Raw genomic sequence first — 22,724 nt, 5'->3', positions numbered from 1 at the left:
AACCTTATACTCTAAAATTTCGAGGAAACAGAGTAGGTAAGTAATTCGTCTCAAAATGGAGAACGAAATGCAAAACATCAAACGCTACTTGCTACTACAAACCAATGAAAAAAGTACAGTGGTTTTTTCCGCGACGTCACGAGTTGGTCGGTTAGTGTTTCTGACATTTAAAAGTTGAACCTCGTACAATAATTGTATGATTATTATAAAAACATATTATATTTGTGTGCCTGTTAAACATCAATAAACGGAAAAATGTTGCCGGTGGCCACAACATAACGTATACTGAGGAAGTTAAATGCTACGGGAAATTAGATACAAAACATGTTTTCTTACACGCGGTAAATAATAAAAGCATTTATTTTAAATATTCAAAGCGTTAACTTTGTGTAGTCAAACATTTTGTTAAATATTATTGAATATTTGTTTATAACCACTTACCGACTTTTCTGTGTCTACCGGTTTCAAGACGTACCCGTCTCTTCGTCAGGACATCAATTAAACCAACTTGCAAAACCCACTATACACCTTCACTATAGTTGTTGCACAAAAATATAAAACCAACACGACATGCATTTTAATAAGAAACCCTTACATGCACTGATTAGGTTACGAAAATATTTTATGTTGTGGGAGAAATAATTGAAATTTCACAAACAAATAAAAAAGGGCTAAAAGTACCTAAATAATATGGAAATCTTTCACATCAGGAAAGCTTTGAAAAAAATGTTCCTTTGATCAATAATATAACAACCTTTCAATATAGCCCATTATACGGTATTCCTTTGTGATTCACCCTCTACTCAATATATTCACGCCCCTGCCTTCATCCTTTTTTTAAAACATTTTTTTATTATTAAACTATTAAATTATTATTAGTTGCCTTCTTGACATTCTTATACTTTATGAAATACGCATGTAAGTAAAAAGAAACAACTAAACTAATTCAATGTATACATTATTACTGAAAGTAAACTCTAAAACATTTTAGTTTGAATACATATTTGTTTTGCTCTTTCATGTTGGTACATTTGCACATAGACGACATTTTTACGGTGTCTGTGGTTGGTTGTTTGTGGTCTGTATTTGTGAACATGGCGATTTCTCCGTAAAAAAATCTAAGCATTAGCTTAGCATTAAAAATATTGTGAACGGTAAACGTAAAACGTTTATTGGTGTTTCGTGATAATCGTGATTCGCAAAAATGTCGTCTTCTTCTGAGGATGATTTTTACGGGAACACAGCACAGAAATTACACGGTATGTATAATTATTGTAATCAATCGTTACTTTATCATTGAAACCGAGAACTGTCAATTTGCCGAAAGCATTCTGAACAACTGATTGTCAAAAACGTATGCATTTTGTAAACAGCGGGGATGACTGTCATAAGAATATGTTATCAAATTATTTTTTTCAATGAAATGAATTTTAATTTGCTGCCAAATCATATTCTATTGAAAAAGGCTTTGACTTATTTTTAGACTATTTGGAATTCACGGTAATTCGCCATCGCGATGTAAAAAAATGTCGCATTATAAATTGTATTTCACTTAAATTTTACTTTAATTACTTAATGTTTAAAATTGATTTTTCTTGACGCCTATGTAGTAATCACCTATATAACGTGAAAACTTGTATAAATAGGAATACTTGCTTCTTTACATTATCACATAAGTATAATAGGACTAAAATATTTTCGTTTTTGCGATGTTCTCTGAATCATTTTAGTAAACGTTTAATTAAATTCATTAAGAAAAAATCTAATAATTTTCGTCATTCAAAATGTATCACAAAACTGCGTTTTCTTTTAAATCCACAATAATTTTAATATGCTTATAGAAATTTGCGTACTGCATTTATCACAATCGCAATAACTGCAGATATATTATTATAGTTTTCAAGTTTTTCTTGAATTTGATTTCCCAATCTTTTCTCTGCTTCCTTAAACATTCTCTTTGTACCTAATTGTTTTATTTTTCTTAGTGATTTAGTTCTTATAATTTACCCAAATATTTCAATTTTGGAAGGCATTTCCAACGAGTTTTAAATAACTCACTGTTAGAAAATGGGAATCAAGCAGGGGATTTGATTCTCAGACCTCTGTTCGCATTTTGCATCTTGAGTGTAAAACCAAAGTAATTTCAAATTTCTCGTTTATGAGATTTAGATGCAAAAGAATAGCATTTGCCACAAGCTTGAATATGTAAGAAGGAAGTAAGTTTGAATTAAAACATCAACACATATTTTTAATTTTTTTAATGTTTTAAAAACTCAGTTTTTCGAAACAAAGTGAAATTTTCAAACTCCCTTATCTCTTAACTAGGGGGTTTCCTACCGTTTTTCAGCCATGGAATACTTTGCAAATCGGAACATATTAACCAAACACTTAGCTTATGTTTTAGCTTGGCGTTAATTCATAATAATAAAAATAAAAAATGTCATTAATACATTTATAGTTTGTTTAGTAATTTTTGTAAAAAACAGAAGTAAAACAATGATATCTTGTTTTGACACATGAGTAGGTATACTCTTCTAACAAACTCGACTTGATATTATAATTTAATCTTTGTATTTTTGTTTAAAATCAGAGTCACTTTTTAAATCAATGGAATTTTATAATCATTTGCGCTTAACCCATTCACCGCGGTACTCACATACGTCTGTGAGCGCCTATGACAGCACAACTATGCACACAGCATATGTGAGTAATTTACTATCAAAAAGGTTTGTAGCTTAAGTATTCATCGAGTATAGAGTCTATATATTATATTCATGGTCAATAACAAAATTATTGTTTAAACTAATAGATAAAATACGTAAAATAAATCAACAATATTTTGAGTTTGTCCAAATTTTTGTAGACAAGGACTGGATTCAACTCCCTGGGGAGCTGTTTATATTAACATATTACAACAGAGATGAAGAACATTTAAGAGAAGGTAATATAGAAGTCTAGGCATCTACAGGGCTTATGACCTGACAATGGCTGGTTTAAGTGGCCACTTTACACACTGTTACATTCACCATTCTGCCCATATTTGAATATCTATATTCCTTCAATTCTATATTTCTTCATGGGCCAGGTGGATTTATCAACAATATTTTATACCAGCCATTGACAGGTCATAAGCCCTGTAGATGCCTAGACTTCTATATTACCTTCTCTTAAATGTTCTTCAATTCTGTTGTAATATGTTAACGTAAAATAAATGTTTAAACTAATAAATAAAATATGTCAAATTTCAACACGGGGATAGGGTTAAGCCTACTTTATCTGTCATGGAAAATGAATTCCGAACCCAGGTATCGTCTTTATTAGTTGTGGAAAAATATTGCAAAAGAGTCAATTTCGTATAGAATTACTCCATTTTTTGCGGAATATTTATTCAGGCTCCGTGGACCACCGGTGTTCCGCGGAACATAGTTTAGGAAACCCTACTCCAAACTGAAGTATTTGCACATACTTTTTACTTATTAAAAATTTATTCCATATCTTTTATTTTTTCCTCGCGGATTTTGCCCCGTATTTATTTATTAACACCTGAACTTATTTATTACTTTTTCATCCATTAGGTACCAGAACTTAATTGTGAACTGCTTGCTAATTTCGTCTCTTGCGATAGTGAATTATTTTTATTTTAACCGTTTTAGAGCTGAAAAAGAATTGGAATCCAGGCATCAAAGTGGACACCGTAGACAGTGATTGTCCGAGTGATTCCGATAAGTCTCCAATCGTCGTCGACAGCCCGTCTCCAAAAATCACAAAAAATAAAAAATTTAAGAAGCGAGTTCCCGCCAAGAAAATATCTGCTACCGATTCAACTGGGTCAACTGAGTCAGGTGACATTCGTATTTTAATTTTAGTTATTTAAAAGGACTTAATGAATACATTTATATCGTGGGGTAATTACTGCAACTAGGTAATTTCAAAATCAGCAATTTTTAGTTAACCACTAAAAACCCATTTTTTGTATCCTCCATGAATGCTACAAATAGACATGTTGTGCATTCAAGTCATCATAATATAATTTCAATGCATCACAACTTTTCTATTTGTAGCATTCGTGGAGGAAGATACAAAGATGTGTTTCTAGCGGGTAACTCAAAAATGCAGATTAAGAAGTTACCTAGTTGTAGTAATCCCAAAATACTATAACCTTTATTAAATTCAAAAATATTTACAAAATCATTTAAACTGCCGAATTGTGAATATGCGATTTGTCAGATGGTTTGTAAATATTTTTTTTTATATGAACTTATTGTTATCAGAGGTGATGCCACCTGGAAAAGGGGCATAACTTTTTTGTGAGAAAATGCTTTAATTACAGTATGCATCCGAAACAAAACAGATAAATCATTTTATTCATAAATACATTCCAATTTATAAAATAATAAAATTATTTTTTACATTTTTCACCATTTCAAAACACATACCAAAATAATGATGCTGACAGCCGGTGTCATATCTATTGTAACAAGTTACACAGAAATATTTGTTACGGAAATATGTTTAGCACTAACTTTATAGTTATTCATTATAATTTTAATTTAAATAAAACAGCCATAAATGATTAGAAAATAAGTTGTGTTATTTTAATTTAAATTAGATCATTTTTGTTACGTGAAGGGTGAGGTGGTCATTTTTACGCTTCACGCTTTTACGAAAGTGAAATATTGCAGTATTAAACCAACATTATGAATATTTATCACCGACCTTGCCAAGGATCAAAACCTGGACTTCAACCTTTACCAAAGAAGGTGGACTTGTCCCCACTCAATTTCCCTTTTCAGGATTTTTACCTGATAGTAGCCATCGAATCGAAAATGCTTCTCCAGGATTCTGGTTCTATTTCACACGCAGAACTGTATTCTCTATCCGCCTGGACACAAAGAGGTACTTATTAGAGGATTACTTGTTTATAAATATGTACCTACTACCCTTTCGGTCCCTATGCTTAAAAAATTTGCATATGATCTATTTGGATTTGTTTTACTATTTCAGACATATCTAGAGCATGTGCCAACTTCAACCGAGCACACGTGACTGCCGAGGAGACCGAACCCCCCACAGCGGCGGGGCTGGGGGCGGCGCCCCCACGGAGCCGGCGCAGCCGCGGCACAGCTCGCCGCACTCCCGCCACGCGGGGGGCTCGACGCTCGCGCGGACGTCACCGATTCTCCAATGTGCAGGCCGTGGTCAATCTAGGTAGGGATCATCACAAACCCATCATAATACCAAATCTATCCGAACGAACCGCTGACTTGCAGGAATTCTACTATATCGTTTGACACGATCAATAGGAATGACAGTTTGTTTTTGAAATAAGAACTTAAGTAATAAAATCCTAATGGGCGGCTAACTTAAAGGACAGATGCCGCCAGGTGTCTTAATCAGATTATGTTTATGACACAGTATAAGTGTCTAATGTACCTAATTAAGGTCTGTAGTTCGAATCCCACTCTACCCCAACTTTATTCCCATTTTCTAATAGTGAGTTATTTACAACTCTTTGAAAATGGCCCTCAAAATGAAATATTTGGGTAAATCATAAGAACTGTTACTGCTGGCAACATTGAAAAAGTACATGTCGCACATGATTTCAATTGCATATAAAAAATCAAAATTTTGTGAAATTAATAGGTACTAGATCGGCACCTCATTACCATTTACAACTTTTTATTTTATTTTATTTTTTTAAAGAAATATTTGCGTAAACTATAAGAACAAGAAAAAAAAATTTAAGGGTCATTTTCAACAAGTTGTAAATGACTCATTATTAGAAAATAAAAATCAAGTTGGGTAGAATGGGATTCGAGCCTCGGACCCCTAATCTGTGAGTTCACGACACTAGCCACAGGACCACACCCCGATTATATATGCTACATTTGTATACTTGGTGAGAATATGCAATAGCGATCATATTTTAAAAAGTCTCGTATAACCTGTAATGCTTATAATGAGCAAATTCAGTTGGTCCCATCTTCCTCATAATGACCAAGTTCGTCTATACAATCTAATTGCTTTGACTGTCCTTTGTATATAAGTATCTGAATCAATAAATTGTTAAATAAACAGATAGAAACACATAATAGTATAATTGTATATTATATAGATAGACAAAGATTATTTTAATATACAAACAATACGTATAGACATATGTATTTAGATCAAAACATTATTACAGGTACTTATGTGTTCAAATGCTGAAAATGCTTAATGGAATATTATTTGCAGGTTGTTGGACTGATGAAGAAGATTCTTCACAGCCTCTATTTGCAAAGCCACAAACCAAACCTAATGTAAGTAAAAACATGTATGAAAAAAAAATTAACACTAGACTATTTAACCGCGTTGAGGCTTTAAAAATAGAGGCATTTATTTATTTAAATCCATATTGTAGTGGAATCCATAATTCTTGCATCTGTTGATTTTTGCGAAGTTCTGAAACCTTTATTGGTGCGGGTGAGATTCATCCAACTGAATTATTTCACCTATGTACTAGGTATTGCCACAAAATATCCGCAAAAAGACAGATCATAATCCCTGGGGTGGTATTCTGAATCTTCTCTACCCCCTAAAGAGTGATTAATTTATGTATTTTTATTTTTTACATGCGTTACATTGTGCTTCATATCTAGCCACACTGATGATTAAATGTCTAATAAATATGAACAAATAAAATAGAACATGATGATTTTCATTAAGAACATTACTGCTACCTTAACCATTACTCAAAACACTTAACTAGGTTGACCAAACCGCATTAGTTTCTTTTCCGTCTTTTAAACAGTTTTATACATCATTTGACGTTTAATCATCAGTGTGGCCATTATATGAAGCAAAGTGTCGTCGTATTAAAAAAATATAAATCTTCAAATTAATTACTCTCTAGGGGATAGAGAAGATGTAGAATACCACTGTAAATGGCTAAACTTCCATATTGCCTTTTATAAAATGTCCTCCATCCCAGTTGTAATATGTTAGTCTGAGTTTATACTGTTAAAACATTTGCTTTTCTCCCTTTAATTTATAGACATATTTTATTTATTTATTCATACAAATACATACATTTTACAAAAAAAATATAATAATAACGTATCCTAAACTCTATGAGGCCAAGGGCTCTGTGTTGAGTTGGGATGCAATATAATGGAAAGTGGAAACACGTACATAATTAAATATTATTACATAAACATACATATATTTTAAAGGGCATCTGGACAACACGCTTAATAGTACATAAATCTATGCAATATCTCGCAGCAGTCATCTGCAATGTTCAATGGTCCTTTGTTAAACCTTCATGAATTTTTATTTCCCAGGAATTGAATGATGTTGATTTGGATACCAGTCTGAATTGTTCGGACAAGGAAAGTGAAAACGAAGAAATATCCGTCAAAGTACACTGGCGAAGCAAGGAGTACCACAAATTCCCAATACGAAAGGTAACATGGAACTATTTCTCTCAGTCTATTAAACCACGCATAGGAATAACAAGGAGATCCCAAAAATCAAATGAATGCCATTCTAGGAGCCTCACTTTACAGTAGTGAGTTATTTACTACTCGTTGAAAATTCCCCCTCAAAATGTTATCTGATTAAAATGCCAACATTTTTTCAAAATATTTCTAATGTGATTGATTGATTTCAGTATCAAAAGATTAAATCAATATTCGATTTTTTCACAAACCTGGAAAATGTACCACCGGACCATCTTCTCTTCACACTCGGAGACAGAGTATTGCGACCACAGGATACACCGGCAGACTTCAATTATAACGTTTGTCAGTTCATTGGTAAGGCTCTACATTTTACCAGTTAGTGTTATTATTTATTTATTTTATTTTATTAGGGAAATCAACAGTTCTACATACATATTTTTAGTAAACAAACAGATATAACATATTTAATGTATTCTTCATCTGCCGTATTCAGGCGGGTAAATAGAACCAGTATCAGTATCCTGGACGAGTGTTTTCAACTCGATGGCTACTCTTCATTAATCATATTTTTTCACTAAGACTTTACATTATATAAGAGCCTGTCTCCATACAATATGTATATCTTTAATGCTAAAAAAGTGTGAAGTTGGGTATGTTTCCTAAATAAAATAAAATAAAAATCCACATGGTGCATAGGGCAGTGCATTGCTAAACCAAATGTGGCGTATCTCTATCATATCGTCGGGTGTCTGGAACAAGTTGGTAACTATTTTTACTAGTTGTGAGATATTGCAATTTTAAAGTTAAAAGCTCATCTCAAATGGACAATTCAAATAAAAGCACGTGTTGAATATTATAAGATATTCTTTTTTGTATCTATAAAATATGAAATATTTTTATTTATTTATCAAACGAAGATTATTTGATGCCATTTATAAAGACATCTCATTTTCCGATAATTTGTAGTTACCAACTTGTGCCAGAAACCCGAAGATATATTACAGAAAAGTAAGGGGACCAGTCTTACGCTTCAGGTGCCAATAAAATGTTTCGGTGTAATATCACATTCAAAAAGAAAATGTGTCACATCAACCTTCCCAGAAATCAAACTTGCGACCTTAAGAATGGCAGGCAAATGCGACAATCTCTACCCTAGGAGACGGACATTTCTTTACTCCATTTTCTTTTTCAGGATTTTTACCCGAGAGCAGCCATCGAGTCAAAAACACTGGTCCAGGATTCTGATTTTCATTCACATACAAAACTGTATTCTTAATCCCCCGGACACAGACATAAATATTTTTTTTTAATAGTACTTGCAGTGAAAAAAAAAACAAAACTTCTTCACTCATTTTTTTTAATTTAATATTTTAATTTGATTGTAGGTATTGTATTTTTTCTCAAAAATGAGTACACGCATATTTAACTCTCTCACTCTATCTTGCCTTCACCTGTGCCCTCAGTGAGGGAGACGCAAAGAGCCAAATGTATCAATTAATTTGAAATGTGAATAATTCCAGAAGGAGGTGTTGTCTCCCAAAGTGTAGCCCATATTGTTGAGGAATCGGCCAAGCAATATGTAGGAAGGGGAAATAGCAGAAGGAAGGATGAGAACGGCGCCAAATTACATATTAAACTACAGAGTGTAGACACCAAAGTTGGCAAGCCATTTAAAATTTGGATCGGCGCTGATCAAGTATGCATTATCTTTCATACTATTTTTGTATTATTATTTTTTAAATACGAGGGTTGATTAATGAACTTCACTCCTGACCCGCATTATGTAGCTTAATATGCCTACATGGAAAGTACCGAGCGACAAGTTGAAAACAGTGAAGTTGGAACAGGCTGCTGACCACTGCAAAATGCTGTTAGTGCTTTTTTTTTTGTTTTTTACTGAAAAATTTTCACATATGCAATTTTATGTACATTCGCTAAAATTCCCACCAAATTACAAATGCAGTTTTTTTGTTGGGATTTCTCTCCTTAAATATTCTAGTAACTTTTATAAAAAATAATCATCATTCCCTTTCCGCACCAAATGGTGCGTAGAGCACTGCATCGGTACACCAATCGGAGCGTATCTTGGATCATTTTTGTTACATGAAGATAAGATAATAAGTCTTGCGCTTCAGGTTCCGATCCAGGGACTATGAAGTATTTTAGTGTAAAAACAGCCTTTAAAATAAATATTTCATATCAACCATGTCGGGAATCGAACCCGAGACCTCTTGCATGGTAGGCAAACGCGCTGACCATAACGCCACGAGGCCGACAATATAAAATAATAAAATGTCTTTTAAGTAATAGATATAAAAAATAATAAACAAATAACAGTTTGGGGTTTTAAAACAACTTTTGATTCATTTTTATTGACTTCAATGTTCTTTCTTTCATCATCCCTGTCAACAGTATCCGGACTATTTACAATGCATGAAAGTATATATGCATTAAGCGCATATACATGTTAAGCGCCCTTTTTCCTATGAAGTATCCTTTTACTTTTCAGCGCATTTCACATGTATCGAATATCGGTGTTTTGTAGATATCTAGGAAGTCATCTGTTGCCAGTTTTCACCAGGGCAATGCTCCAGCACACAATGTGTAAATCAAAAAACGTCAACATTGATTAAAATTATATTTATTTCTTTTGCAGAAGTTCTCGTATGCCTTGATGCGGTATTCGGAAGAGTACGAGTTGCCGTTAGACAAATTAAAGTTGTATTTTGACGGGGAAGTTGTGGATGTTGAATCAACTCCTAGGAAATTGGATTTTGAAGGCGACGAGTGTATCGATGTTAAGGTATGCCCCTAAACATCTGCTTTAAGAAAATGCATTTTTAACTCTGCTCCATCAAACTTTCCCTTAGCCTGTTAAGTTGTTGCTTATGTTTAAAGAATCTTCCCTAGGAACAAATCCCAGTAAATAAACTACCGTGAAATGACATTTAAATGTCATTTAAAAATATTTTATTAATTACAGCGTTGTTGAATACTTCTATTTTTAAAATGGTAAAGATTATACGTCATTCGAACTTCGGTGAGGCTCGCAACCCATCAAGTCGCTCTTCCTATGGGGGCACACAGACAAGGAAAACAACAATGCAGAATTGCGACATGGAATATAAGGGGACGCATGGGTGAAAAAATTCACAAATTATGTGATGTGATGAAGAATAAATGTTTGGATATAATATGTACAATGAAAAATTAGAAAAAGGGAAGCGGTTTGATGGAACACGGTGACGCCCTGGTTCTCTGGTTGGGGTTCCCAGATACAGACAGAGCCTGCCAGGGTGTTGCTGCATTTCTGTCGCCCAAAATGATAGTGTATGAAAGAGTATGTCTTTATAAGTTTTGACTTATGTTTGTCAATAAAGCGGTTGGTAGTAGGTATGCTGAATTAAAAAGTGTATTTAATGAATGTAAGAAAAGAGTGAAACAAGGTGTGTGTGTGAACGAAAGAAATTGTTGAAAGAAAGAGAGCAAATTAAAATTACCGAGAACTTCCAAGAAAATGTAAAAATATTCCAGAAAGTGGTAAAAATTCCCAAAACCGCAATGAAAGTGGAAAGTATGACAAGAATAAAAGGAAAAGATGGAAAAATGGTGGTGAATGATAGTAGTATAAAAACAAGATGGAAGGAATACTTCAAGGAGGTGTATGAAACACATACAAGAAACATAAGCACTGCAGCACCTTCTCAAATAAGTTAAAATGCAGTTCAAGGGTGAAGTGCGGACTTTATAGAGCAATTAGCCTTTGAAGCGCTGTTTCTGGTTTGGAAATGTAGAGCGAATGGACAGCGAAAGAACGGCTAAAAATAATTACAATGCGAATGTTGATGAATGCAGAAATAGAGGAAGACCGAGAAAGACATGGCATGACCAAATCCAACAAATACTCGAAGATGGACATGTTAAAAGTCGGAATAATCGGTTTGCGTGCATGAGAAGATGTATGAATGTAGAGGAAGGGAGATATGTATGCAAAGATAGAGTGATGTGGCATTCTATCCTCTCTCCCTACCCTTACGGGGAAATGGTGTGATGGTTTGTTTGTTTATTACAAGCCTTCAAAATGGAAGATCAAGTAGACTAAAGTGAGCATTTTCAACACCTTCTGTTCACATTCAATCGAGGAATAAAGCCCCGAAGCTGCTTACGATATTTGCTCAGTGTACGTTGAGGATGTTATGAAATATTTACTAATTTGTTGTAAAATAACGAAAGGGAATTATTATATAATAATACATTGTTAATTTGTTCTAAATTTTTTTTATTCTTTTCATTTGGAAAAATGGATATAACTTATGTTAATTGAGTGTTAACATAACTTGTGTCCGTTTTTTTCCAAATAAAGAGAAAAGGAGGACACAACAAAAAAAAAGTTACAGCAAATTAGTCACTAATGTATTCTCCTTTATTCTCTTAAACAGAAATGTGTCAAAAATGCTCACTTTTGTATATTTGACATTCCATTTTAAAGGCTTGTAATCAAATAAAATAATATATGTAACGTAAAAGCAAACACAATGTAGAGGAGAAAATTTCCTTTCGAATGACGTAACCTTTACCATTTTGTTTTACTTTTGATACTCAATTAAAAAAAAATTTTTGAATGGACACAATTTATGTTAACACCTAATAACATTTAAAAAATCACATGAAAATTGTAATACAAAAGTATTCGTTAAGTCCACTGAAATAATTCAAATAAAAATATAAATTTCACCTGACCCTGGGAACCTGTTAAATTTGTGACAGATATTGTCTTAGTGGGAACTCCCTTCTTGAATTTATTTTTAATCGTTTTCGGAGATGGGCTGTCAACAACTATCGGAGACTTGTTGAGATCACTCGGACAATCACTGTCCACGATATACACTTAGATACCTGGATTCCAGTTCTTCAGCTCTAAAAAAAGTTTAAATAAAAATAAATCGCTGTCGCCAGAGGCGAATCTTCTGAACACATCTTGTGATCTTTTATCTTTCCCCCTCTCTACGACTACCGAATGGAGCTTCTCGCTACAATCCATAGCCCTGCTATAGGTCCTGTCGGATTACAGATCTGGTGGCTTACAAGAAAAATTTCAAGGCTTTTAAAATGTTTTGTAATCATTTCGGCGAATTGATCATGTCCAATCATTTTAATCCCAGTCAGTGAAGAACTCGCTTCCCTCTTTTACACAATCCAGTGAAGTGCATATTATGCCAATGGACATCAGTATATTCAGCTTTTAAGTATTACTGGACTGCTGGTGTTTTAGAACAAGCTATTTTCAGTAGTGGTGATGGACTCCAATGTTTTTAGCATTAATAAAATGTGAATATATGAACAAAACGACATTCATAACTCAATTTCACAAAAAGTGTGACTTCCAGCGTTTCAGCTTTAAGGTACTAATATGCATTGAGCTACAAAATACTCTACAGAGTGTTCGTTCGTATGTAAACAAAACGAGAGTAAATTATGGTTTTGATAGCGTCAGACTTAAAAGAAATTGAGGCACGACATGCTAAGCGGTCTGTTTATTGTTTCGGAGTTTACTTTGTGGAATGATTGAGTTAATTTTAAAACATGTGATTAATGATTTTGTTTCTTTGATAAAACTTATATTTTGCTACATCAACAGTTAGCATCTGGAAAATTGCAACTAAGATGATTTTTTAAATTATTATAGAAATAAAAGACGAGTGATACTTTAATCCACAAATTTGTAATGTAAACACAAATAAGATGATTATTGTACAGCACTCTTAAGATGATTTTATTAGAAATCAACATCGATTTTTGATGATGTTTTTCCATTACTCTTGTACATTTTTGTCACACATGCATAATACGGTTTGAAAGTGTGAGTAAAAATCTACAAGAATAAATTATTACCTAAATTTCGACTTGAATGAGAGATGTCGGTCTTTGATACTACACTACTTAAATAATGTTCCAAAATAATGATTAAATTGTCAATTTGACCTCTCAATCGAAGCTACCATCATTTTATCTGTTGTAGAAAATAGCTATCAAATGTAATTATTAGGTTTATTATTAGGATTGATTATAGAACCTATAGAGGTTCAATGAACATTGTACGTGTGTATAGATTTTACAATTTGAAATAGCATTTGTGTAATGCTACGACAATCTAATCAGCACTGGGTAATACAACTCGTTAGTATGTTACGCACATAAAAGGTTCTAATGGCAGCTTTAAAACGCAGATCAGTATCCTAATAAATATAGTAATGTAATTATAAAAATAGTTCTCATACATGTTTGTATGTAAATGTAGATTAATATACTCTATGCACAGACAATATCACATTCCACCTATCGACTGTAAAGTTTTAATTTTCAAATAAATTTTACTTACTATTGCTAACTTGCTACTGTTTCTCATCTTACAGCTGATGTAAAATAAAAATAAGTTAGAAGATCTATAATTTTATTTATGTTTCTCCATTTCCTTTAAACAAATTACAAAAATATCGATTTAAAAAATTTATGAAGGAAGTGAACAGATTTTATAAAACCTTTTTTTTTCTGCATATGATTTTGATAGTATATTAAAATGCTGTCATTTTCATCATACCCCTGTCGGCAAATACAAATGCAGCGTATATCGATCATCTGTTACATAAAGGTAAGGTGATCAGCCTTACGCTTCAAGAGCCAGTCATTTCATGTCTACTTTCCCAGGAATTGAATCTGGGACCTCAAAGCATGGTAGGGGAACATGCCAACCACTACACTACGAGGCAAACTTATTTCCACTCAATTTCCTTATTCAGGATTTTTATTTGAGAGTTGCCATCGAGTCTGAAACACTCATCTAGGATTCCGGTTCTATTTTATATACAGAATCCTACAATTACAGAACTCTACAGATACTGTAATAGTCAATACACAATACAATGTTTTGTTTATAAGAATATTGCTTAACGAGTGACTACCTTGTTCCTTGTTTTATTATATTGCCGGTATTAATCGCCTACTTACCCTAATCTGCACAAATGCCTTATTTTATAACATGTACATAATTTACTTTGGTAATTGTGGTTGCCATAATAAGTGTGAAATGTATTTCAAACATTAGTAGATAATAAAATGATCCATATTGTTAAGGAACTACATACATACATATATTTCATAGTATAAGTGTAGCACAAATTTAAATTCTATGCTCGAAAAAAAACTAATATAGCAACTTTGAAGCATTCCACTATGTTCTGCGACATTAGTCAAATAAATAACAGAAGATTATATGTTTGTGTCATAACATCACCTTATTTATAAATGTTTCTTGGATTAAAATTTCAAATGCAGTTTCTATCTCTTTGTTCGCCACTATGTTGCTAAATATTTGTAAAATAAAATTAATATTTGTCACCTTAAAATAAAATATGTTACACAGATTGTATGCGAACATTCAATCTTAAGACAGAAATGAATCATTTTGTACACCAATTAAAATATCTGGTCTCAAATTGCATCCAATTCAAAATAGCTGGTTTCGTATCACAATGAATGCTTAAAGATGAACAGTTCTGGATTGCCAAAATATTGATTTGAAACAATATCTCACTATTTTATTTGCTGTAAATGTAAAAGTTTCCTTTTTACAACCTGCCGTGTAGTGCCACAGGCCATAATGGTTAAGTAGTTAACTATTTATTTTCCATGCAGAAGCAAAAAATGTATTACGGGCAACTGGAATCTGCTTCGAGGCAAATTATGGATTAGATAAGCTCTTGTTGACATCTCTGCACTAAATGTTCGCAAACAATGATTATTTTAATAAAAAATCATTTAATATACATAAGTTAAGACTATCTAACTATGCACATCCAACACATTAGATATTATAAAGACTCCTTGAGCCCAAATAAAGTAGGATCTTGATAGTGAGATAAAGTCCCATATTTGTTAGGAATAATTTCCATTACAAAATAAACAATGTTTCCATATGTAATGTTTTCCTCAGCTGAACTTTTAATTTCCCATAGGCATCGTTTGCCTGAAATTGTGGTCTAAATAAAAGTCATGTAATTTTCAAAATGTGCTTTTGGAAAGACGTTTATTCTGTATTTTAATTTATTCTAGCAAAATACTTGTGCAATTCTTTGACTTGGCTGATAATAATATGTAATTATGTGCACAATACTTACACATATTGACGGTCTGATTCAAAAATTGACATCTTGTATTAAGTTTCTGATAATAATGCAACAACTCACAACAAATATACATTTTTTCTGTTTAGTATTTTTACAAATTACTTACATAAGTTCTAGTAACCAAATAAAACAATAGCCATCTTAGTTTTCAGATACATTAAGAAATATAATGTACATATTGATCAAAATAAAATTTTACAATCATAATATAGTCGGGTTTCTGGCAGTCGGTAATTAACATTTCACTTATTGTAACATATTGCACTTTTAAAGTTAAATGCTCATCCCAAATCAACAATTTGAATATAACCACAAGCAAAATATTATAAAACATTATTTTTTGTATTTATAAAATACTACATATTTTTATTGACTTTTTGAACAGATTATTTTTTATGCCAGTTTTGAATCAATCTCCTTTTTTTTAAATTTGTAGTCACCAACTTGTAAAACTAAACTAGAAACCCGATGATATGTTCAATTGCGTCCATTTAACTAGCCAAGGGCATTTTTATTTAGACTTGCTCAATCGACTATTAGATAATATTTTTAACCTCATTTAAGTTCCACTCTATAGCTGAAAAACTTGCTGTATTATTATGTACTATTCAATTACATAGATTCAATAGCAGAAATTTTCAACATGTCTTGTGAATTCTGAAATCCAAAATAAAAACTACACGATTCTGAATGTGAACCTTTTTAGAAGCAATAATTAAAGTTTTGCAATGCTTCAATAAAAAGATTGGGGAATTGAATAATTCCGGGAATAAGGACCTGTTCAGTTCTTCTTTTCCACATCCGCTCCTAAGTAGAGCACGTGGACATCATCTTTAACTTATTACGTATAATAATTATTTTCATAGATGGTTTATAATTGTTTTCACTTGTGAATGTGTAAGTATTTTATATAATTGCTAATCCAAATGCAAAAATCAATAAAACGTCCATATGTATTTTTAATCAGGTTTATATTCTATAATACTCATTTATATATTTTTTGTCAATACACGGCTTGTATTGAACACTAGTTTTGTATAATATCTGTCAAATGTATATTTTAAAATGTAAATACATTTCTTTAACCCTAATATTGTTTTTAATTTAATTAAAAATATCTGTACTTATATTCCCCTCTAACGTTTAGTAACACTACAAGCGGGGTAATAGCTATAATACTAGCGCGAGAACCACAGCCGCTCCTAACAAAATCCTAACAGTGCATTTCTTTTCGTTTTGTAAACATGTACTATATTAGATATCATAAGTCTAATAATTGGAATATCCGCCCATAGCTTTTTTGTTTATTTACATAACATAATAATAAAAATTCTTATCAATATTCTGACAGTACGCATGTTCAAAGTGAGCATACAAGCAAACTGCAAATCTGCGCGTATGCCGGCACTGCACGAATTATGTATATTGTCTTCTCCCTCTGACCACATTCTCGTGCAAAACAAAATGTAAACGGTGACAATTAGCGCATGCATGAGTTGACAGAATAAGAAGCTCGTTCACTAGAGACAATCTCATCAGATCTTTTGGCGCTAATAAATTATTGACATTTCTTCTTAGCAATGCACTGTACTTATGCAAATACTAAGTAACTGCCAATGGCGAAATCTCAACATGTATGGCTCGCTGAAACATAAGGCTGATCACCTTAACTTGATAAATGATCAAAGATAAACCGCTATCGGTGAACCAAAGCAGTATCCTATAACCAGATAAGATGCAGTGCAGACAGATAATAATTTATTTAAACCCCCATAGGACTTTCCACATTTTTAAATAAAAAAAATAAGTTAAAAATATGTATGTGTATAAACAAAAAAATATTACAACTGCCACTGTAACAAAAATATATGTACACGATTGTTTTTTTTTTTATATGCATAACAAAACGTCTTTGTGTTTATTTACTATTGTTTTTATGGACTATATGTTGGACCTTTTTATTGTGCTTTTTTTGTGTTTTTGTAATTATATATTAATATTTAATTATGTACATTGCAATTGGCAGTAGTGCTGTATTGTACATTTAAATACAAAAATAAAGTAAAGAAAATCTATGCACGAGTAATAAACAAAAAATATATACAGTTAGCAAAAAAAAATTTGCAATCTTCACTTTAGCAAATAAACATAAAAATATTATTGTGGATAATTTATGGAACGCCATTTTCGCAATGACCTCAAAACGTAACCGACCGAAAAAAACTACCTTGTAAAAATCTCAAATGTGCTTTACAAAGTCATTCTATAACTATCAATGTAATTTGTATGTTGTCAAGTTACGGAAGGTGTTGACCTCGCTCTTTCATGACATTGGTCGTAGGGAGTCAGAAAACTTGATGCATGCCACGGATTGGAGAATCTTACTGGATGTCAAAAATAAAATATAAAAAATAAGGAATAATTTTTTTTTTAAATATTTATATATGACAACCATGAAGTTTCGCATAAATAAATTGTCTATGTTTTTATGAATGTATGTATGTGTATGCGCATGGGTGTATGTACGTGTGTGTGTATGTACATGTGTATATATGTGTATATTTATATATATGTGTATGTCTGTATGTACATGAATCAAAATGTGTATCCGAATAAGTTTATATTTTGTTTGTCTGTGCTCTATATTAATTTGTTAACTATTATAATATATTAAAATTTAATTGCCTAGCTTGGAACGGGGTATGTACCCTTGTTAGCTGGGCAAAGTGAACATGGCATTGTATTTTGATAAAGAGTGTGAATAAATAAATAAATAAATTTTTACTTAAAATTTACAATTTGAGTAAAACAATTTATTTTGCCTTCACTGCAATGTAAAATATCCGCAGACTGTAGTCGTGTCATTTCATTCATTGATAGACCTGCGTAGATGATACCATTACAATAATCGATGAGTAAGTACTTAAGAAATCTGATATTACAAAATAAAATAAAGTTAGTGAAACTGACTCCGATCATCTACTACAATTGACTTACCTCGTTATCGTCTCTTCTTGAATTTGTATATACAATTCCGATATATATCAGAGATCGTCGTATTATTGCGACATACATTCAACAGAATTTTAATATCACGAATAACAGAGTTTTTTTTTAATATCATGAAACTTAGTTTCCATTTTGCATTACAATTTTTGGAGTAAAAGATTGGGAAATTCTTAAAATTTTTAATCCAGATACATATTTGTGAGAGTTTGCAGAAATGGAAGTTTAATATTATCTTTTTTTTAGAAGCCGTTATTAAGTATTCATTCAATAAAAAATATATTATGATTGAAGTATGTTATAATTACAACTGTAAACAGCTACACTTTTATTTTTAAGTTTTTCTTACTGGGTATATTGATTAATTGAAATATTTTACAATATTTATGTATGTCATATCATCTTTATATTCTTACTAGTTATATATAGGAATATGTATTTGAAATTTGAATATACCAAATGCCATATTTTATTTCTTACTTTATATATTTTATCTATGTACCATACTTGTAAAAGCCCTCCGGGCGTTTATGTGAATTAAATAAATAAATTATTACCAAATTAATAAATGACACATTCTTTGAAATTTTATCTATATAAAAGTATTCTTACAATATAACGACATAAAAGTCTCATTGCTAAACGTGAAAAAGTAGCAGAACCGAACACCATTTTGAATGAAAATGTGGTAAAAGTTATTATATAGTAGAGTTAGAATATATTGCTTTATGTTGTAACAGTGATTGATTAAACTAAGGAATTCACAAATCTAATCACATTGTGTTTTTTTTTTTTATTTGCTAATAAAACAATTTAAAATAACAAATAAGTATTTATTATAAATGACTCAGTTTTTATAAAAAAACAAACAAACCACCATGCTATTTCCTCGTAGGGGTAGACAGCGCGGATAGAACGCCACATCACTCTGTCTTTGCATACAGACCTCGCTTCCTCTACATTCATACATCTTCTCATGCACGCACGCCGATTATTCCTAACTCAATTATTATAATTTATTATAAAAATCTATGTACAAATGTTTTAAAATAATATCTTACATAAAAGGATGGGTAACTTAATCTTAACTATTTGCATAATATTTTTTTGCACAACAGGCCAGGGAAATATCACTTTTTTTTTAAAACATTTTTAAAATAAAAAAGGTCTATAAAATACTGTCCAGTAAAAAAAATATTTTTTTTGCTAATTATTAGCATAAAAAATACTTTTAAATTTGTAATTTTGAATTACCGCAAAAACGGTGATTCCATTGGCCACGCCCCTAATATATCACATATATTCATGTTTATTTGTTCGTGGCCTTTGAAATTTGTGTAGAACAATATCACAAATCTTGACGTCACAATAACCAAGGCCAAACACGTCGTGTTTGTCTATGAACATATTTTTATTGAATTTCTTTTTTACATTTATGAATGAAAATATTTCTCCACAATATCCATATTGATTTTGAAAATACAATTAATTATTCTAAATCCATTTCATATATTTTTACCGGTATTTGTAATGTGATATTTCCCTATTACAGTGGTGAATTATAGCACAGGCTTGAGAAAAAACACATTTAATTTTTGTGTTCTCATCGGGGATCGAATCCAGAACCTTCCGTGTTTGAGTCAAGCATCTTAACCATGTCACCACGGAAGCCCGTGGTAATATTCTATTGTTAATGATACTATTTTTAACATCTTTTATAAAGGTCGTCGAGTCTTTTGTCTGGTAGTTTATTGCATAATTTTAGATTTTTCAAGTTTCAGTTGTTTGTCTACAATTACATAAGTGGCTAATTTATGAATAAATTTGAAGGATTCTAGTTGAAAGACTTAGTTGTATTTAATTGTTGAGTTTGTTTAAAGAGTTCTTTAGTTGCTGTTAGAAAATGGAGGTCATATACTAACTTTATTATTTTATTTTGCTGTCTTTGTAGTCTATTTATGTCATTTTAATTTTCTGTTTCCCATAGTAGTTCCATACAACAGATTTTAGTTTTTACATAGGCTTCATACATATGGAAATTTTATTGGTAAAATTAATTTATTTTGAAATATTTCTACATAATCATTTTCTAACATTAAACAATTCTGAAAATGTGTTGATGTATTTTTTAATTCTTTCTCATACGATTTTTTTTTTCATTTAAAATTAATAACCTAACATTTGATTATGTGTACTGGTATTATTTTTAAAAAAACATTTTTTTTTAATATACATAATTTATGAGTTATTTAGCGTTTTAAACTGTGGTTGCGAGGGGTAAAAAACTTGTTGAAAATAATTAGTATGAAGATAAATGGAACAGTTTTGTAACCTTATAAATATATTTTATACTTACATAATATATAAAAACAGTAACTATATTATTATAAGATTTATATATAGTATCATAAAATTCATTGAAATCTAAAAAAAATATTTAACATTTTGGGGAAGACAGAATTTTAAAAGACGCGAACTCTGCAGTTTGTTAGTGGTATAAAGTTTTCTCACAGTGAACTTAAAATTTAAAAAAATATATTGGCAGAAAAGATTCACTAAATCAATTCTTAAAAAGCCACAAGTAAATATGGTTTGTAGTTTATTAAAAGTAAATAGTTTTCAAAGTTTATCGTTTTGAAATAACTGGTTGAAAAGGGGTTAAGAAATATATATCTCGATTTTGTGGATTCGTCATATCTGTAATTTTTTACTATTTTAACAATATCAATAGCAGAGTATCAACATACACGATGTCTATGAAGACATTTCTTATTATAAAATAATTTGATAATCACAAATATGATGATTTATATAGTGCCATTTTCATTCAAATCACATCAACCTCGATTTACTACATATTACTCTTCACCTGAAAAAATATTTTATATTCCAATGCAAACCAATTTCTTTTTTCTTGATCCCAAAAAAATATTAATTAAGGTTAGAAAAAATAATACTGTGCGAGTTTGTTTGTGAGTTCGTAAAGATGTTTTTCAGTTATATCAATACGCATATTTTTTTTCTCGAGAAGTCTTTTGAAAACTCAAGATGTTCCGGGTGAAAACACCTTAGAAAAAAGTTTTTTTTTTTGAAATATCAAATTATTATTTTATGATAAAGACTAGATTCTTCACAAAATTCAGTGCTGTTTTCTAGCAATTACAATAAAGGTGCTAGTCCAGGAACAATTCAATATTGCAGTTCAAACATCCTTTAAAATCAATATTTCACATCCTCATTGCCGGTAATCGAACTCAAGAATGGTAGGCGAACGAGCCAACCACTTCACAATGAGGCGGACTTATCTTCACTCGATTTCCTTATTCAGGATTTTTACCTGAGAGCAGCCATCTAGTCAAAAACACTAATTCTTGTTCTATTTCACACACACAGCTGTATACTTTATCTGCCTGAACACAGAGAAACAGATATTAAATTGCAGACTTCTTTTTTTTTTAAAGTTTAAAGATTTATTTTAAATATCATCAAATCTTTAAAACAGTGATAACTCTCTTCTACGGTGGAAAGTTTTACTCATTTCATTTTCAGTTTAACTTATTTGTTATATTCACAACACGTATAACTTAAGATAAGAATCACAATATAATTTATTGCGCTTTAATGTCATTATTCATTTATTAACTAATGAAAACCAAGATTTCAATGGCTTCCACGGTATTATAAATACCGATCAAACAAAATATTATCTTTCTCAGGTAAAAACTCACCAACTAACAAAGCTGAATTTATGGGTTTTCAATATAAACAAGAAAATAATAATATTACTCTCTTATTGCCATATTAATGAGGTTAATATTTTAAATTTTTTTAGTAGACTATTAAACTAAGCCAAAAATTTTTTTTTTCAATTTTTATGTTCGTATTATCAGCACAATAATTTTTTGAAGTTTTGTATTTATGAAATTACTGCGTGTATGACATTTCAAGTTCTCTTCTGCTTCTTCTCGGTCGGTTCTTCCGATTGGTCCATTAAATTACGGTAAACGGAAATCTTCCACAAATATTTTATCATCGGTTTATTCATACGAACTCGTGACCTCATTCAAAGTAGTTGATTTTTATAAGAATG

General features: G+C 31.2%; 1 protein-coding gene across 1 annotated transcript; it reads left to right on the top strand.

The window, feature by feature from the left end:
• Positions 1-1,088: 1,088 nt before the first annotated feature.
• Positions 1,089-11,036, top strand: Rad60 (DNA repair protein Rad60). Its single transcript, XM_088239896.1, has 8 exons — positions 1,089-1,259; positions 3,654-3,842; positions 5,005-5,208; positions 6,238-6,302; positions 7,326-7,448; positions 7,655-7,799; positions 8,966-9,141; positions 10,102-11,036. The coding sequence occupies exons 1-8, from the start codon at positions 1,205-1,207 to the stop codon at positions 10,258-10,260; spliced, it is 1,116 nt and encodes a 371-aa protein (XP_088096022.1). The 5' UTR covers positions 1,089-1,204; the 3' UTR covers positions 10,261-11,036.
• Positions 11,037-22,724: the final 11,688 nt, after the last annotated feature.

The sequence above is a fragment of the Micrasema longulum genome, unplaced genomic scaffold (assembly GCF_059751315.1).
Source record: "Micrasema longulum isolate JH-2025_06_02 unplaced genomic scaffold, ASM5975131v1 h1tg000117l, whole genome shotgun sequence".
Lineage (NCBI taxonomy): Eukaryota > Metazoa > Arthropoda > Insecta > Trichoptera > Brachycentridae > Micrasema > Micrasema longulum.
This window is presented reverse-complemented; position numbering and strand designations above follow the sequence as displayed.